This window comes from Amia ocellicauda, chromosome 12 (genome assembly GCF_036373705.1).
Source record: "Amia ocellicauda isolate fAmiCal2 chromosome 12, fAmiCal2.hap1, whole genome shotgun sequence".
Classification (NCBI taxonomy): Eukaryota; Metazoa; Chordata; class Actinopteri; order Amiiformes; family Amiidae; genus Amia; species Amia ocellicauda.
The window spans coordinates 21,562,099-21,582,092 of NC_089861.1; the positions used below are offsets into that span (position 1 = coordinate 21,562,099).

A 19,994-nucleotide genomic window follows, 5' to 3' on the forward strand; every position below is an offset into this window, starting at 1 on the left:
ACAAGACAAAGGGGCTAGGCAAAGACGTGGTTGAGGAAACAAGCAATGGTCGTGGGATCAGGCAGACAGACAAGCAGAGGCGAGACGTAAACAGTAAACCAGGCAATGGCGAGGCGAGGCGAGGCGAGGCGAGGCGAGGCAAGGCAAGGCTTAGAATCATAGACTGGGCTGATGAGATTTCGCCCCAAGTGAGGGCAGTGAGGGGTTTAAGACAGAGAGCAGGAACTGGAAAGAAAGGTGCAGATCCAATGGAAACAGAGGAAGAGTGAACAAGTGCACATGGGAGACCGGAATGTTAATAATAAGCTGAGAAAAGAACAATGAGGGGAAAGGAAAGACAGGGAGACAGCAGCCTCTAGAGAGAGGGTGATGGCTTAAAACCATGACAATCCCGTCTGCATTTTCTGTGATTCTAATAATCAGCTGCTTTGATAGACTAGAACAAAGTTTTCACATTAGATAATCATGCCTATAATTTGAGTGTGAAACAATTATTTACAGTCATTTATTTATGGAAGCCATTGCCCTATCTCCCTTAGAGTGTTTTATGCTTTCCAATCTCGAGACCACAGTATTGTCGAGGGATGGTCAGAATTAATTAGCAATCCTGCTCATCTCTGCCTTACTCACCTCTTGCCAAACGTCTAAATACCTTGTTATCTGTGAATATAAGTGTTTTAAAAAAGGATGGAAAGAACATCACCTTCAATCCATGATGGCACACAATAACGCCAATCTTCTTCCCCAGAAACAGTCAAACTGCAACATTTATATAAGAAGTAAGATTCACAAGCCCAACCCTCTCTTCCCCATTAGAATGAGGGCCTACCTCCTGTTTCCACTCTTCACTTCTGCAAACTTCTGCAAACTTCTATCGGGACTACATATCTCTGTGTACAGTAATGCGAGTATTGTGTGCCCCCCCGAAGTTTCCAGTTGCTGTGAAACCAATGTGAATGTGAGAGTTCAAGTATTCTTGAAAAAGTAGTGATTAATACAACCAGTACCTGATCCATTGATGACGCTATCAGGACAAGGTAAAGAATCCCATACAAAAAAACAAAATAAAAATCATTGCCACATACGATGTTGTAGATGTGTAATTTGTTTATTTAGCGACACTTATTGTAATGGATTAGCTTGTGTGGAGGTTATCTGTGAAAAACACTGAATTTGTGAAAAATATGAATTTGTCTGTCAAAGCTGCCATTGGCCCTTGTGCCCATCACTCGAACAGGACCCTTCCACCTCCTGTTTGTATAAAAAGTGATGTCTGCACAAAGACTTCCTCTTTTTGCCCTTCGCCTTCGTTCGTCACCTAAGAGAGCCTTCTATGTTTGTCCAAAACAGAAATCTGTGAAAGTGTAATCAATTAAACTCCAATTAGGGTAGTTTGTGTTCAGCTGCATCCACATGCTGTGTTGCAAAACGATATATGACATTTCTCTAACCTAGCTATGCTATTTTATACAAAGTTTAGTTTAAACTCCAGCAGTACAGTACAGTACAGTACAATGATACCACAGTCACAGACATCATTCAGAACTGAAGGATTATTAGAAATGTGTTTTGTATTACAGCAATTTCAAACAATAAAAAATTTACACAAATAAACACAGCTTTTCATCCTGTTTTTCTTCCTCCTAAGCCTGGCACAAGTAATGAGTAGTCTTTGTACACATGTTCTCATACATACACACATCCATACATATTCAGGCTTACATACATGCCTACATATATAGACATATACAAAAGCCGGTGTTATGTCCTCTCTGCTTTCTCTCACCCCTTAACCCCCCTCTCTCTGTCTCTCTCTCTCTTTCTCACACAGACACACTAATGCACAAACCTGTATAATTGCACAGTTTCATCTAAGTTTTTTTTGTTTTGTTTTGTTTAATGTATTCAGTTTATTGGATTTTGTGACGGTTGCAATTAAGCAAAAACAGCAAAGTTTTTATCCCAAGAGTCCTTGCACTGGCTCACCTGCACTCCAGTAACTCTCACTTATTTTCTCTTCGGTCTCATTCAAGCAGCTGCAGAGGAGAACTCTGCCTTAAAATGCAAAATAACAACCATGATCCTTTATAGAAAGAATTGGCTTTGTATTATAGCAGTAGGTCACCTGCCCCTCTTAAAGGCCCATAAAAATCCCCCTATTAAGGAGAAAAAAACCTGTACACAGTGGGAGCCTGCATAGTGTGTCTTTGAGTATGTATTGACGTAGGAACTCCCCCCCACCCCACCCCACCCCCCTTCACAGGAAGTATGAATCACTCTTTCCCCTGTCGCCTTATGCAATCTTTTCATTCTTTCTTTTATCAGATAGTACAGTTAAAGCACTGTGGCCAACTGCATCCTTAATTGGTGACACGAGTCATTGGTGTTTTGTAAGTGAAATGTTTCTCTAGTTTGAAATTAGGCTTATTCTACCATCGGCACAAACATCAGTTACACTGTGCTGTTAAAAACAACATTATTCAGGCAAAATAGGTCCTAAGCATTTCTGCATAATATGAAAACAAAATATTTCAATTTCAACTGTTTGCTTGTTTGCTCAGAGTCCACAATGTGAAATTTAATGGAAAGGACAATCATGTACGTTTATGTGGAGCTGCTCCTGTTGTGGACTCCCGTGTTTGTGTGTGTAAGACATTCAACTATTGTTACGTATCCCCAAATGTTTTAATGTGTGGCCAGCAGGATATGATGTTCACATGACTGTTGTATTAGCGGTGGTGTGTTGCAGACTTGTTTGTGTTGGATTTCGTTTAAATGAAAACTTAGAGATGTAAATGAATGTGACCCTCCTGTTTTCTGGAATGAAATGTGTTATTCACGATGAATATGACTTTGCTCTGTGCAGTGCCAATACAATAGCAATATAACTTTTTAATTGAGGACACATTATCCAATCCATAATTCTTAGATGTATTTTGTTACTGTTTATTCAGGGGTATGAATTAATCTGGAGAGCACTGTATATAGGCTTTGGTAAATGGTGGGTCCGAGTCTGTCTGTCTGTCTGTGGTGCTGCTTTTCCTTGTCCTGTATGGTTTATATTTGACCGTCTGGATGCTTAGTCTATCCTGGTTAGGGCATAACTCTCCAGACATTTGGAAGGCATTACACAACAAATGTAGGGTCACCGACTCAACACTCGGTGTGTGTGGCAACTTATTTGTCACACAAATACTTCTCCCAAAAGCATTATATAATTAACTGCAATAGTGAGTGTGAACTGAAGACGAGAAATGAACACAGTGTAGCTTCATCCCTGGTGTGTGCAGTGGGGTAGAGCAGGGTTGGGGTTGATGCATGAGAGACAGTGCCATGCAAACAGTCTGTATTACACGTGTACACTCCGTAGTATCATTATTGGCCCAAAATGCTTTTCCTCACAATACAGGGGACTTTGCTGCCATATCACAAAAAAGCATCATATCTGAGGCACTGCTTCAGCTCTGGGCACAGACTGCCCTTAAACCTGCCTGTAGATAACGGCAGTGAGGAGAGTGTGTTCAGAGGCTGGCTGTGTAAGAGGTCAGCACCCTGAACACCAGGCTGTGGGGAGCTGCCTGAACATACCAGGCTGACCAGCTGTGCTTTTCTAGCAGTTTCACCGGTAGACGCTGATCGTACTGCAGAAGTGTGCACTTTCCACTTTCAGAGCAATCATAGGACTGTTTTGTGGTGAAAGCCCTGACTGAGACCCAGTATTTCTCAGAATTGGCCACTGTTACACAAAACAAATTACTCAGGAAATCCTGTATGTTAATACAAAATTGTAATTGAAAGAACTTGAGAGAGGGTTAGAGACACATCTTTTTTTATTTTTTATTGAGACACTCCCCTCTGTCACCATCTGTTCTGCCAAAGCCAATGAAGTATGACATATTCTAGATAATACACGCCCAGGTGTATTCCGTAGACTGAGTAGAAGACAGTTTGAACCAGGAGGGTAGAGACTGCTGTCTGCGGCTCCCTGTGTGTGTGTGTGCCGGTGCTGCTTCCTGTGTTCTGCATTATGGCACTGAGCTGCCAGAGCACCGCACAGGCTGAGGTAGGAAATCCACCATGAGTGTTGAACGATTTAAAGTGTTTTGATGTAATCGTGAAAATAATCATGTTTTTATAAGCAGTTTAATCTGTCTTAACCAGTTGTATTTAATTATTTGTTCATGTATGTATTTATTTTTCATTTATTTCCTTCGCTGTAATTCATGACTTGGTCTGTTATGCAAAATAAAGATTACAATTATGCTCAAAGTTTTGTCAAGGTTTCTGAATGCCAGACTGCGCTTAAGACAGTATTGTGACTGTTCAGGACTGCTTTTCTGTGGCCAGCCTAAAGATAAGAGATCATGAGCATCTTTGTGGTATGTGTCTTCTCCTCGTCTGAAAACCCAGCTGATAATTGTGTGTGTGTGTGTTGGGGCGGGTGGGGTTGCTGTCAGCGGTCTCCTTTTCCTGAGAGGAGGCATGCAGGGCTGCTGTGGGCTGCTCCTCTTTCTGTGCACCTGCAAGCGAGTCGCTGCCCCACCCTCAGAGCTACAGGTTTCTCAACAGTAGCTTTGCAGCCAGTGACTGTTCAGATGCCTGATTCCTTAAATCCCAGATAGTGACTGTGGCTCTGACTGTCTTGCACTGCAGACTGTCTCTGAGTACAGAGGTTACATTGCCTAACTGATCGAGAGCGGTCATAAAATAAGTACATTTTTAATCAATATTACATAGGCTGTCTGCTGTGTAGTGCTGTATGGAGATAGGGTATTGAGGGTCTGTGTGATGAAATGCAGGTCACCATAAAAAAATGCACCTGCTAATTAACTCGACATCTGAAGTTCAGTATTTGTGCACTTTGTATTGCTCTTATGTTTTGTAAGTTGCCCTGGAAACGGGCTTCTGCTATAACAAGGGTCAACATAATTAGGGTCTGCTAAGAGTGCTCTCCTGTTTTCCTTTCTTAAGGATTTTTACTGCTCAGTTACTGTCTGCCCATCTGTTTGTTCAAACCCGTCCCACTGCTGGGTTTGAATAAGTGGAATGGAGAGGGAGCTCATTCTGAACACTGTTGTGCTTAAAAGTCAACACTTTGATTTCCCTCTTTCTTTATACACCGGGTTTTATTTTGGAAAACTCAATAAAAGAAGATCCCAAATAGATTGTGTTCTGCTCTTGCCTTCTATAGCACATTCAAATTTAAAGAGCTACTATACTTAATCATATTCATTTTACACTGCTGAATCATCACTGTATATTTAGGGATTTTTATTTTTAATAAATGCAGTTCAATTACAAACCTGTCCCCTATTGCGCTGTGATGTAGAAGCAGTGGAAAGTGACTTCTGACAAATTAAATGGGATACAAGTCTGTGCTTTGATATTTATGGGCAGGTCTGAGTTTTGATTTGGTCTGGCCATAAGGGTAAGTATGTGTTTCAAGATCTATTTATTAGACTGATTCAATATAGTGAGTGTTTCTTGTTTTTAAAGAAGCTTCCTGTGGATTTATTCATGATTTTTTATTGAATTGGATATTTTACACTCATTACTTTGTTCAGTAATCATGAATGGTCTCAACCATGATGGTCACTGCAGTCCAGCATTTAAAGTCCACCCTCAAATCTGCAAGCATTTATTTTCCACACAGAACCGGCTGCAGCAGAAAAGCTCAGTTTTTAACTGCGACTATGTACTGAGCAATTGGGTTAATTTGTTCTAAGGCACCTTTGACAGTTTGGGAAGGCTTGTTTGCTCATCACTCCTCCGTGCAAGTTCACCTGTATGATGCAACATAATAAGGAATATCCATCAGATCTGCATATGTGCTAAATAACCTCTAAGTGAAGTGACACTGGGGAACACAAGTTAAATGCTTTGTCTCTCTTTACTCATCGCTTGACAGCTACAAAAGTGCAGCCCATAGAATGTGCTTAGGGTCCCTGCCAGCATTTGCACTTAACAGGCATTGTTTATTATTATTATTATTATTATTATTATTATTATTATTATTATTATTATTATTATTATTATTATTTCTTGGCAGACGCCCTTATGCAGGGCGACTTACAACATAAGTGCAGTTGTTTAGCCATGCTGGAGTGGATAGAGAGTGGGTATGGTTATGGGTATGGGTGTGGCGTTCTAGACAGGTTTTGGCAGCTTTCCCAGAACTGTTTGGTGCAGCTCCTTCGTCTGTATAACTTGTGCTCTGAGTCACTGGTTCTGTTGTGCATTTTCTGTTTGTTCAATCTCACTGCAGTGAGAAGCAGGTTACTGTGTGTTGGGAGTGACCCCACTGGTCAGAGCATACTGTGGAAAGCCCCCCCAGACTGTCAGTAGCTTTGCAGGGAGTGTCTGTTCAGATACTCAACTTCCTTAAAAATAAAATCTTACTGTGACTCTGAAATTAAACTCCTAACTGTGTGCCTTGGTCTGTGTTACTCCATCTCCTGTGGCTGCCTTAGTGTCGTGAGAGTGGTCCGCAGCACTAGTCTTGGGTTACACAGGGTTACTGTCCATCAAGACCACTGCTAATCGGGGGCAGTGAACCCAGACAAAAGTGGCAACATAGATGTGTGTTGGGCTTCAATGTTTTAAAAACCTGACACAATTAAAACCAATACTGTGGCTCTGGTTCGAGTATGTACATTAGTCTAATGAGTGAAACGTTGCTAGTCTCTTATGATACAGCGAAAAAGTTGCAATGGACCAATTTGTTTTTAATGTATCATTTTGCAGTAATTGTTTTAATTAGCAAGTACATTTGATTGGCCTAGGTCTGTAAACTGGAGTTTGGCTTGTTTACCTTGTTTACCTTGTATCAATATCCGAGGAAATAAGAATTGCTGAATAAAGTCCTGCTATCTAGTGACCCCCAAACACAGAACCCACAGCAGTCAAGTCCTCTGAAAATAAGACTGGGTTGATACTCAAGTTACCACAATACTTTACTAGTATATAGGTTTATTAAAAATGTAAATAGACAACATGTATTTGCAAAGATAGGATAGAGACAAGCAGGGTGGATAATATTAACAGTGAGATAATACACAGGTTTTGACTCGAGGCACAAAACATGTAAAATGTTTTATGTAAAACTAGGTTTAATGTAATTGTGATTTACCTAATCCTTGAATAGTACACAAAATACTACCTGTGTGGTTTACTGAGATTCAGTTAAGCAGAAGTCCAATAGTGAGGAGGGCTGGAAAACTGGGTCAACTTGAGGTTGCACTTCGGTTCCTTCCAAACTTCCTGGATTTCATCTCCTAGGCTTTTTCACTCCCAGGTTGTCCCACTCCAAATTGCTAGTTTTAACTTTGTTTTCATATGTTTAAGACAACTTATCTCTATCCCTCTAGACTTCTGATTGGTCAGGTTTGGGGTAACTGAAATTCAAATCAAAGCAGTCTTTGCCATTCCTCTGCCTTGATTCCTGCAGGATGTGTATTGGGATGTGATGACTTTGAGGAATGTGAAAATGATACAAATGTTACCTAGAGTGTCTAGCTCTATATTTTTCACATTTTAGTTCAAACAAATATGAAATGAAAGTCCCTCAAAGCATGACATTTGATACCAAACAAGCCAGGTGTTTTGTGGTAATGTTAAATTTGAAATTAGTTGATCACAACACTCTTGTGGTTGATTTTGTTAATGTGTTGGGCACATTTCTGTTCTTCAATTTGATTATAAATGGTGGGATGACATAGTGCATTTTTGTTTTGTTTTTAAGGGGAGGGTTCATCTGTACTTTGATTCTTTAGTTCTGGATTTGAGATCTTGCCGAGGCTGCTAGTAGTTTGATTCTGCAGCAGTCTGGGGTTTCCCTGGAATTCCAGGGAGGGGCTGATGTCCAATGTTAGTGGAGGATAATTTAGGATGCATCAATAATTCCCTAACCAAATGTACATTTTGCATTGTATGTGAAATGTAAATGGTCCAGTGGCTTGAGCATGTTTTGATTCTGGGGTAGAATTAAATGTAATTAATTTAGTTTTAAGTCCCTCAGTTTGATAAGTGAAAAAGCTAGCTGAAGCTTCTGTTACTAGCCTGTCATTTGGATTAGGGTTTATTATCCTGGTTTGTGGAATATATAAAGTACCTTGAATGTCTTTCACAAACAAAATCGTTGATCTTGCCATTGGAGGCCAGTGTCCTTTGTTAGGTAATACAATCTAGAGCAAGCTTCTTCAGTCTTCAAGCAACACCACTGTGACTCACCGACAGTTAAGAAAAGAAAATAAAAAACATAAAACGTGTAATATTCTTGAGAGATCGGGAAACTGATTACCACCCCTTGCAGACAGTGCTCTCCTCCAGTCAGAGCAGTGCTGTGTATTGAATGTGCTGGAGCAAAGCCGAGGAAGACCTCAGGGGAAGGCGGTTGAAACTGAGAAACTACCCACACCGAGGTGTCTGCCGCTCATTTTCTTTTGTTCTGCGTGTTTTATCTGTCACCCATCGAGCCCACGGACTGAGGGCATGCCAGCGATTTGGGTAAGAGCCGGCGAGTTGGTGTCTGTGATGGAGCCTCTTTCTTGGCGTGCCTGTACAGTTAGCGCTCAGTGTCTCAGTTGTATCTCGATGCTCTTAACAGTTGTATGTAGTCGAATTGGTTACTTCAATGCTGGAAATGAATGGGCTTGCCGTGTGTAGGTAGTGAGAGGCATGCGGTTTACTATGACTGCAGCGCCTGCTCTTAAAAGTGTGTGCAGCAAGTTTACTCATGACTCTGCATCTTTGCATGTGTATTAGAGCTTTATAATATATAGTTTTGTTTTTTAATCCTAAAAATAATGTAGTAATTTAAGTATATGTAATGGCATCTAGGGACGGTTGTCCCTCTCTGTCCACACAGTTGGGCTGCCGTATCCACAGCACAGCTTTAAATGTGCAGCTGGACACTGAGTTTGAGCTGAAGTGCTGCGGGACATTGTCTTGCGAGCTGCTCTTCTTGCACCAGTAACTTCACTTCATGGTGAAACACGTTTTTGCCCCAAAAGACAGAGCAGTGGTAGAAAAGAAGCATGTGTTTAATGGAATTGATCTGAACCTCAGTCAGCTTTTCCTGTGAGGAGGCATGTGATGCAGGGCTGCCCTGGGCGGCTCCTGTGTCCATGTACCTGCAGGAGTGAGTTTGTGACACAAGCTTCATGAATAGGCTGCAGGCCCTTTCCCCTCTCCATCTAGACATGCACACACACACACACTTTAAAGATTTCCACAAGCCGTAAAGACGCGTGCATACACACAAATTCAGTTTTTCTTTGTACAGTTGCTGGGTGCATTGTGATATTTAAAAAAAATAACGGGGTTGCATACACTTAAGATACTGTTCAGAGTAATTATTTTATATAAACAAAAAATACACTTCATTACAGCTAATGTCTTTTTTTCCTCTCTGAAGACTGTGGTTTGTCTTGCAACTCTCCCAGAATCACCCAGGCTTGCCTTCAATATGGTTTCAAAGTCTTCAAACTGAGGGCAATTTCCTCTTTTTCTTTGTCTTATGGGCTTTATTTTTTTAAGGTGGTTTTAAAAACATTGACTTGATTGTGGAAATGGATCCCTTCCCCAATATTTGTTATAGGTAACAAATCAAATGTAATGAAGCTGTGTGACCCTGCCACTGTAACAATGAACTGTATTTGAGACATGAAAATGTGGTGTCAGTGCTGTAGCCTCTAACCGGGTCGCCAAGGCTTTCAGCATCCAATGTTCTGAGGTGGGAGAGGAAGTGGTTAAAAAATTGCTTTTCTAAGAATTAGCTTATTGCCATCATATTTGCTTATGCCTTCCTCACATGTCAGTGATAGGAGTCTGTTTAGCACTTGTTTTAACTCATTTGCACTATGATGAATGCTTGTTGTATTTTGCTTTACTTTTGTAATGCTTTAATATATTTTCTAGAAAAAATTGCAAATCACCCTGGTAAGGGCATCTGCTACAGAATAATGTAGCAGTTTCAAATAGCCTAGAACAGAGGGATCAGGGTTGTCTATCCCTTTGCCTTGAATGACTGGGGAGACTTTTTTGCATCTCAGCTTGCTGCTTTTTGATTTTCAATCCATTCAACTTATTTAAATGTTGAATTTAACATTTAAAAAAAACTGCTCATAGCTAGTGTGCTCCTTCTTGGCCTCCATGAACTCTTATGGTCTAACCAGGGCTGGGCGATATGGCCAAAATAGATTATCACGGTATATTTCACATTTTTGACGGTATGATGGTATTTATTAATGGCCATTTTATACTGTTCATAAAGCAAAAATAATAGAACACAGCTGACATTGAATTATGTTTCCTGTTCTGTGTCAGTCTTTTCCCAGCCTCTTTTTCTTATTGTGCCTCTTAGCAATGGCTTCACAGCTGACACTGAGACTTGCTCACACGTTCAGTAAACGCTGGAGAAATGAGGGTGTGCTAAAGCTTGTGTGTTAAACAGGACCCTAACGGCAGCTGCTTCTGCAATGTGCGGAAGATCACACGTATGTAACGTTGCGCGCGTAAGGAACGTGTTTGTTGTTCACGCCCCGGGTTGCGGGGTCAGAAGCGCACCGGCTCACACAGCAGGGTCAAACCCACAGACCCGGCACTTGATCTCCGGTCATGATGGCACATCTCTGGGGGGGACGGGCCGAGGGACAGCTGGCGAGCTGGGTGAGCGCAACCGGTCTAGAGCTGCTCTTCTCCGCGGAGGATGCAAGTGGCTGGGCGTGATTGCTCCGGCAGGATTGCGTCCGATTGACGTCCGATTCACGGATCTTTGTCTTGGATATCTCGTCCTCCTGTCATGTAGCACCATGTGAGCATGAGAGAGCTAGCGGGTTTATACGTCTTTTCTGTGAAATGGTGATCTGACTCTGGCTACAGACTGTAGTGCTGCTGAACTCACTTACAACACAATGTGTTTCTGATCTAAAGTAACATTTTAACTGCACAGTAGCTGCATGAAGCGCGGCTGCCGTGGACAGGTGTGTCACTGATCTGCATGTTATTATCAGTGATGGACAAATGGAAAAGTTATTACCTTATGAATGAATACATCTCATCAGCAGTATGCTTTAATTCCCAATGTGAAATTACATTTGCTCAGGAATGTGGCTCTGTTGGCCATGAACAGAAATGTGTTGATTTTTGTTCAGATGGCAACAGGTGGGATCTGCTGTCCTTTCAGAGCAGATCTACTAGTTTTTCTAATACTTTAACAACCGGACTGACGACTTCCTGTTTAAGTGATGAAACTGGGAAAAGCACAGCTAGTAACAGTGCAGCGTAAAGGGCTTGAAGTTGCTTGATATTGATTGTGAACTCGTTAGTGAGGAGTGAGTCACACATGCCATTATCTTGCAGGTCTTGTTGGCCTTGAACCTGTTTGTTGGTGTGTGTCCCCAGTGTGGAGCCCAGGACAGCCATGCTGGTGAGTCTCTCCTGTCTTTTAATGTTTGGACCCTACAGTCAGTGTCTGAACCAGAGCCGCAGATAGGGTACCACCAGGGATGGAAATGAAGGTCACCTGCTCACCCCTGGTGAGTCTTTTGAAAATATGAATTACTAGCCCACCTGGTGAGCAGCATTTAGTCATTAAAAGCAACAAATTCTCACATCTGAATTAATGTGAGTTGATAAATCGACTCAAAGAGTGGATTCTGTACAGAATATGTGATCTGTATATAATATAATCACACACTACACTGGTAATTATTTGTACATCACTCAATCTGCGCAGAATCGACACAGCACCTTGACTGCAGAGCTCGCCTGGTCTTCCTATTGGGGATTCTTGGCTTGTGAGCGGAGTTAACTTTAACTTAAATTAAATCCTGAAAGATGCATAGTTTTTACCCCGAGCACCTCTAATCCACCTGCGAAAAAGACTCTCGTAATATTTTTAGACTATTGCTGGGCAGTAGTAGTACCTGCACAGCGATGCCTAAATGTAGAGGTTTTTATATTGAGGACTGGCCCAGGGCTGGATTAACAGATTCTGGGCGCCTGGGCACGAATGTCTGAGGCCCCCCTTCCCCCAAGACTGCTGGTGCTACAATAGTTTTAATAAACTTTAAATGCACAACAACCCTGCCCCGCTCGACCGCCCTGAACACATTCGTGCCCCTTTTTTGTTTGAGCCCCTGCCCCCCCCATAAGGGTGTGTGTGTCAGACCTGGGTCAAAAACATTTTCTGTATTTCCAATGACTACTAATATTTGTATAAATTATAAGTTGTATCCTGTTTCACAATTACTAGTTGAATGTATTTGAAAATACTTTTCAGGATACAGGATAAATTACAAATTCTTTCAAATTCAAGATTGAAATTGTGTGGTGCAATTAAAATACAGTAATGGTATTTGACCCAGGTCTGGTATGTGTAAGCGTGGTAATGAATAAAGAACTGTGAATCAACATAACTCGGTATAGTGGGGTTTTACTTAGACAGGAATATTGTATTTTTATACTTCGCTATTTTAGCGCTCTCCCTCTACGACCTGAGTGAAATACAAAACAAGACTTCTATATTAAACACGGACTACTGCTTTACCTTTACATGAGATAGACAAGCAAAATAAATGTATTTACTAACAAACTGCATTGCTGATGTACATTATTCTAAAATAAATGATCCACTATACAGAAGTAAACTATAGAATTGCAATGATTGCTTTTAGGCTACAGAAGCCAATGGAAAATGAGCAGCACTGTAGGGTTCATTAGCTCTGTACAACCGCAGGAAGAAATAATGTGCCAGAACAACACACAACAACCCCCAGAATGCAGAGTTTTGATCACAAGAAACCCATCAATTGCAGCACAAACAATCTGATCAGCTAAATATACTTTACCCATTTGTCAAGCACCAATTAACACAAGTACCTTGGCAAAATGGCATTTACCAGGCAATGATGTAATCACTTTAACCAAGGCCAGTATCGCTATTGATACAGAACTTCAACAGTAAGATCTATATCTGTGGCAATCTTCTCAACCCAGCCTCGCCGAAAAAAAGTAATTGTATCATACAGTACATACAGCAGAGAGCATTAGAGCATGTTAAAATAAATACATGTACAAATGTGGTTATGCTTGTTTTTTCTTAAAAACAACACTAGTGAAACAACTGTAGCCTAGTTGAGAACTTTTTGTAAATTATTATATTGACATTTATTTTTTGTCATTAAAATATTTTTTGGGTAAACATTAACAAAGACAAATGATCCTAATGATTTCCCCTTGTTTGTATGTTTGTCTGTAAGTGTAGATTTCAGATGGAGAGTGTAAAGTATGGTGAATAGCCCCCTCATTTTTTATTTGTGATTTTGCGGTCTTTTTGCACTTGAAAGTGTTAGTTAACTTAATTGCAAATTGTGCAATTTGCTTTCTCTCATGATGTGTTATCAGTCATTTTGCAACCTAAAAACGATGCGTGTTGACTGACTTTAACACTATTTCTTAAATATAGAAAACCGTGAAACATGTAATTGTTGTTTTAATGGAATATGCTGCTAAATATTCAAAGTAAAAGTATTTCAAATTTAGCAGGAACTCATTACTGTTCTGCTTCAGGTTCAAATTCTGGTCGTACCCTGACAGTATTGAGTATCAAATAGAGCAGTGGTTTTCACACCGGTCCTGGAGTACCCCCTGCCCTGCTGGTTTTTGTTCCAACCGAGGTCTTAATTACTTAATTTAACTGTGTATTGCTTTGTTACTTCAATTAAGGATTCAATTAAGCAATTAAGACCTCGGTTAGAACAAAAACCACTGATATAGAGCATTGTGATACTAAAATTAGTGTTGGTATCAGCAACATTTTTGTATTACCGACCACATGAGTCAACCCGATTGTGATCCACAAAAAGGGACCAGGAAGTTCTTGCATCTTGGCAAAAACAATGGGAAGATTAGCGAGGATATGATGGGAAAGTTGTGTGGCGTTCTGTGTATAGAACACATTTTAGTACATACTAAAAACCAAGCTGTTTCAAATTGTAAATTGAAGGGTTTGAAAAATAAATCACCTAAACCTTTCTTTAACAAATGCACCAGTGTAAATGTATTTATTTTACATAGCTTTTGTCACAATGTGGTGAAAATAATTTGGGCTAGTAATTTCGTTTGTCTAGTAAAAATGTCAGGCTACTAGCCAGCTGGGTACAACCCTGAATATTGTCCTGGGCCTGAGCTCAGGGGTGGATTTAGTTTTAGGAGTTAGTCTCGGTGCACAACTTGTTACGTCTGCATTGTCTCTTCTCTCCCCACAGACGGTCAGTCCAGCTCCCACTCTCTGGTTTACCAGTACACAGTGAGACAGCCCCCCCAGTCTGCCCGGCTTCCCCAGTTCCAGTTCTCCAGACTGCTGGACCAGCAGACAGTGACTCAGTGTGACACCCTGTCTCAGCCCCGCTGCCTACCCTGGGTCCCGCAGACTCTGGAGTGGCAGGACAGAGCAGAGCACTCCCACTGCCACAATGAAGAGATTTTGCACAGAAACCTGCTCAGACAGATCACACACACACTAAACTGTACTGTGGAAGGTCAGTCTGGGGTTTGCTCTTCATATCTCGAGTGTTTGTATGGGGGCTAGTAAGTGTATTTACCCCCCTCTCACTTGCACTGGTGAACAGGCTCAGTGCTTGTGTGTGCCATGCTTGTATTTACCTCTCTTTTCCTCTCTCCAGTTGTGCTCCAGAGGGACAGTGGCTGTGCTTGGGATGGCAGCAACAGGAGTCTGAAGGTGTCTGATGTCATGTCCCTCAATGGACAGCCTTTCATGAGGTTTAATGTGTCAAACGGACGCTGGGAGGCGGAGACTGTCTCTGCCCTTGCTCAGCACTTTCTGAGTCGCCTGAACTCACAGGTGGATCCGGTCAGGAGAACCAAGCGCTTCTTAGATCAGGAGTGTGAGCAGTTCATGGAGGAACTGCTGAGAGCCAGACCCAATGACACGGGTGAGTAAATGTGGTACATTAACACTGCACTGAGAGAGAGAGGGTTAATACAGTACAGACACACTGACTGACTGGACACTACAGTACATTAACACTGCACTGAGAGAGAGAGGGTTAATACAGTACAGACACACTGACTGACTGGACACTACAGTACATTAACACTGCACTGAGAGAGAGAGGGTTAATACAGTACAGACACACTGACTGACTGGACACTACAGTACATTAACACTGCACTGAGAGAGAGAGTTAATACAGTACAGACACACTGACTGACTGGACACTACAGTACATTAACACTGCACTGAGAGAGAGAGGGTTAATACAGTACAGACACACTGACTGACTGGACACTACAGTACATTAACACTGCACTGAGAGAGAGAGGGTTAATACAGTACAGACACACTGACTGACTGGACACTACAGTACATTAACACTGCACTGAGAGAGAGAGGGTTAATACAGTACAGACACACTGACTGTATAACACACTGATGAGAATAATACGCAACCCCTGTCATTAAGGCATTGTGTCTGTCACTCTTTGCCCCCTCCACCCCCCCCCACGATTTTGTCGCCCTGCTTGACCCTCTATACATTAGTCATATTCTCCCTCTCCCTCCCCAGCCCCAGATGGAAAGGTGAGGAATGACACGCAGCCCCCAGTGACTGAGCAGACGGAGGTGTGTGTGGGGTTGGACTGTGCTGCTGCTGCTGCGGTTGCTGCTGCTGCTGTTACTGCTGCTGTTTTAGTCATCATTTGGTTCAAGTGTAAGAAGAGGAAAAGTCCAATTGCTGTAATCCTAGAATATTGCAGGAAAGGTAAGACTCCCACTTTCTCTATTATAGCAGCACTATTGTACTGTACGGTTACTACAGCCCCCTATTGTAACAGCACTATTCTACTGTACTGTTACTACAGCCCCCTATTGTAACAGCACTATTCTACTGCACTGTTACTACAGCCCCCTATTGTAACAGCACTATTTTACTGTACTGTTACTACAGCCCCCTATTGTAACAGCACTATTCTACTGCACTGTTACTACAGCCCCCTATTGTAACAGCACTATTTTACTGTACTGTTACTACAGCCCCCTATTGTAACAGCACTATTCTACTGTACTGTTACTACAGCCCCCTATTGTAACAGCACTATTCTACTATACTGTTACTACAGCCCCCTATTGTAACAGCACTATTCTACTGTACTGTTACTACAGCCCCCTATTGTAACCGCACTCCTGTGCTCTGAGACTCTACTGTCCCTGTAGCCCGGCTGCTGACTGTCCTCTCCTCTCTCTAGAGACTCAGCTCCAGCCTGTCGCCAGTGCTGATCCAGACCCGTCAGCTGACATCCTGCAGTCTGTGTGAAGAGCAGCAGCGCCTGAGCAAAGCACTGAGTCCAGCCTTTAAGAATGGAGTTCTGTGCCCTCTGTTGGGGAAAACATTCACTGCGCCCTGATTCACCAGGGCAATAATTTATTTATTTCTTAGCAGACGCCCTTATCCAGGGCGACTTACAAAATATAAGCTCAATACAAAGTACAATAATACAGTGCAGTTCAAGACAAAATACATTTTACAGATTCACATGTACACAAGAGTCCAGCCTTTAAGAGAGGAGTTCTGTGCCCTCTGTTGGGGAAAACATTCACTGCGCCCTGATTCACCAGGGCAAGAAGTCTCTTGATTATGCAATATATAAATAAGTTCACTGTGAGTCTAGAATTCACCTTCGAAATAGAATGTATTTATTGTGTTGAAGTTTTAGTTTTGTTTATACTGCTTCCTAAATTGTGAATTTGCAGATTTTTAATGTGATAAAATGCATATTTATATTATTTACTGTGTACTAATCTTTTGTTAAACAATGATTGCTATTGCAAACTAACTGTATGTTTGTTTTCATTGAATACTGATGCTTATAACTGTGTTATTTACACAGGGAGAATGTTTAATTTTAAACAAAATTGTGTCTGAATTGTTAGATTGTCATCCTCCTTTTTAGCACTTTCTGTAAACCCCAGGTCAAAGTGTTTTAATTGACCCATTCTGTCCATATTGGTTGCTCTTCTGTTTACACTGTAGCACTTATCCAGTGTCAGACCTCTTTCTAGGTCAATGGCTGCTCACTCAGCACTCGGTTTGTCTGGGGATGTAATGCTAGGCAGTCCCGAGAGATGAGTGGAATACAGCGGAGATCAATTATAGATTTTATATATCAATTATAAATCAAAATATTGAATGTATTGGTGTATGAAGCCTGTGAAAATCTTGTACATGCAGCAGAAGCTCGATTGTTGTTGTCTGTCGATGAGGAGGGGGAGTGTAGCGATTTTGGGAACCTGTGATTTAATGGACAAAAAATGCATTTCTGGAAATCATCTGAAGAGACTGCACCTCAACAATGAGATGAACGCACTCCTGCTGCCTCACTTGGCACCAGCTCAGGGAAAAGTGCCCGCAGATCACAAGCACACACTCTGGCATAACGGCCTTAAAATGTGGGGCCCAGGCTGGCAGTAGTGTGTCTAAGTGAACGGGGACAGACGGTCTGTTGTGATGCTCTGATGTGCAGAGACGCAGATGTTACGTTTCACTCGAATGTTGTTTGCTCTCTTGTGGGCTTTGTGTGGCTGCATCCTTAAAGGGTGAGATCCGCTGTTCCTGGTCTTTGTTTTTGTCCAGGGCCATCGTTGTGTTTTTAATCCGTTTGTGCTTTATAATCATGTTTTGAGGAGATTCATTCATTCATTCATTCTTTCATTGAGTGTTTTTAAAATAAAAGAAGCCACGTTGTTTGTTGTGTTTTTTAGATTTTTAAGAACATGAGCTGAGCACAACACATTCTACCCTGTGCTCTACAGTCATGGCATTGTTTTCACAGGAATTGCTCTGTAAATTATGTGCTCATAATTCCTATTCTGGTGGTGAAACGTAACGGATAAATAATACATAAATAATTTGTTTGGGCACCAGATAGGTAACAACACCTACCACATAAAGAGGTCCACACATACAGCCTACCACCAGCACACCATCAATATTGCTTCCTGTAACACAATCAGATTTACCTACACAACCGGTCAAAAGTTTTAGACAGCCTCTATTTTTCCAGTTTTTATTGAAATTCACGCAGTTTAATGTCTCAGTGTACTCTATCATTAAAGCATAGAACAACTAAACAATTTGAGATAAAGGAAATCATGGAATCGTTTTGTTAAAATGTAACCCCTTAAGCTGACAAACCCCTCTGGTACCCTTAAAAGGGCACCAAATCCGTGTGCTTCTATTTAATCCCATGTGTACTCTTCACTATTGTGTTGTTTGCCACGTTTTTGGTATCCCATGAAAGCTGAGACTCTCAGCTTCCTAATGATGTGAAGCATAAATCCTCTGTGATTGTCCCTCCCCTTGACTGTGTTGTATATGTGTCTGTTCATTAATACACATCCAGTCAGTTTACTGTAAGTTTAAGCCCATTAATGGATGTTTTGCCTCAGAGGAGGGTTGTTGTCAGTGCTACATTTTTCACATTTCTGTTCATTCTCAGCATATGTGTGTGTTGTGTGAGTGACACTGGGGCTGCTATATACTCTACTAGACTATAGAGCACTGGACTGTAACTTAATATATCATAATGGACTGGACACACTACTGTAGTGGTGCTGTCCCGTTGTGCCGTCTCCCCTGCTGTCTACCTGCAATCGGCGAGCTGGCTCCCCTGCTGTCTGGTTTCCAATGTGGGGAGATCTGCCTGCTCAGATCAGATGCTCTCTCTTATCCCCCCCAGGCAGGGTGATTAGTGAGGAGGTGTGGTGCACCCAATCCTCTTGATTCTACACGCATCGAAGTGCCAGTAGAAGAAATGTTTCTGCAATCGAGGCGAGGGGGGCGCCCCTATAGCTCCCGGAAACAAAGGCATATTATTATTTATTTATATTATTTATCCAGGGCGCAATACAAAGTGCAAGAATACAGCTCAGTACAAGGCATAAAACATTACAAATTCAGATTTAAAAAATACAGTGCAATTAAACGCATAATACATTTTACAAATTTCAATTTACACAAGTGAATGCAATAAATGAGGTCTTACATCCTGCATTGTAAAAGCTAAGTGCAGACAAAATGTTAGGTCACAGTCAAGGGCTACGGGAGAGGGAGCAAAGGGGAGATCAAAATAATACGAGTACTAGTAACGCAAGAAGCATGATAAAACGTTGTAAAGTGCTATCTTACAGGAGCGTAAAGGACTAATATTTCAAGTACTGTCTGAAAAGATGTGAGCCTTCACGATATAGCTCCCATTGTAGTGTGGGGAACAACTACCGCAGGGTCCCGGTATTAGCACAAAAACGCTGCTTTAGCCTATGCTTTCCCGGCCCCCCAGAAGCTGGCATTCACTTGCTTTAGCCTTATTCTCTCAGCTCCGTGTGTTACGGTATAGGCGGTGTGGTGGGTCAAGCATAGAGAGGGAATAAAAGAGAAAGGAAGCGGAAGCAGAGGGGAGAGTGTGGCGGTGTAATGGTGTGTGCAGGACATGTGAGTAGTGGCGCATTAAGAACATAAGAAAGTTTACAAACGGGAGGAGGCCATTCTACCCATCGTGCTCGTTTGGTGTCCATTAATAACTAAGTGATCCAAGGATCCTATCCAGTCTATTTTTAAATGTTCCCAAACTATCAGCATCTACCACATCGCTGGGGAGTTTGTTCAGATTGTGACAACTCTGTGTGAAGAATTGTCTCCTGCTCTCTGTCTTGAATGCCTTGAAGCCCAATTTCCATTTGTGTCCCCGGGTGCGTGTGTCCCTGCTGATCTGGAAAAGCTCCTCTGGTTTGATGTGGTCGATGCCTGTCATGATTTTGAAGACTTGAATTAAGTCCCCACGTAGTCTCCTCTGTTCCAGGGTGAACAGCTTCAGTTCCTCAGTCTCTCAGTAGAACATTCCCTTCAGACCTGGAATAAGTCTGGTTGCTCTCCTCTGAACTGCCTCTAGAGCAGCGATATCTTTCTTGAAGTGTG

At 41.8% G+C, this 19,994-nt stretch overlaps 1 protein-coding gene across 1 annotated transcript; it reads left to right on the plus strand.

Annotated features, from left to right (window-relative positions):
* The first annotated feature begins 3,952 nt into the window (after positions 1 to 3,952).
* Positions 3,953 to 17,765, plus strand: LOC136764564 (IgG receptor FcRn large subunit p51). Its single transcript, XM_066718730.1, has 6 exons — positions 3,953 to 4,063; positions 11,362 to 11,428; positions 14,271 to 14,543; positions 14,688 to 14,957; positions 15,591 to 15,785; positions 16,270 to 17,765. The coding sequence occupies exons 1-6, from the start codon at positions 4,028 to 4,030 to the stop codon at positions 16,335 to 16,337; spliced, it is 909 nt and encodes a 302-aa protein (XP_066574827.1). The 5' UTR covers positions 3,953 to 4,027; the 3' UTR covers positions 16,338 to 17,765.
* Positions 17,766 to 19,994: the final 2,229 nt, after the last annotated feature.

Bases quoted from the DNA above. Each gene is read 5' to 3' on its own strand.
- LOC136764564 (XM_066718730.1), top strand. From the start codon at position 4,028: ATGGCACTGAGCTGCCAGAGCACCGCACAGGCTGAG. The intron at 11,429-14,270 runs GTGAGTCTCTCC...CTCTCCCCACAG, and splicing joins AGCCCAGGACAGCCATGCTG to ACGGTCAGTCCAGCTCCCAC. The intron at 14,544-14,687 runs GTCAGTCTGGGG...TCCTCTCTCCAG, and splicing joins ACTAAACTGTACTGTGGAAG to TTGTGCTCCAGAGGGACAGT.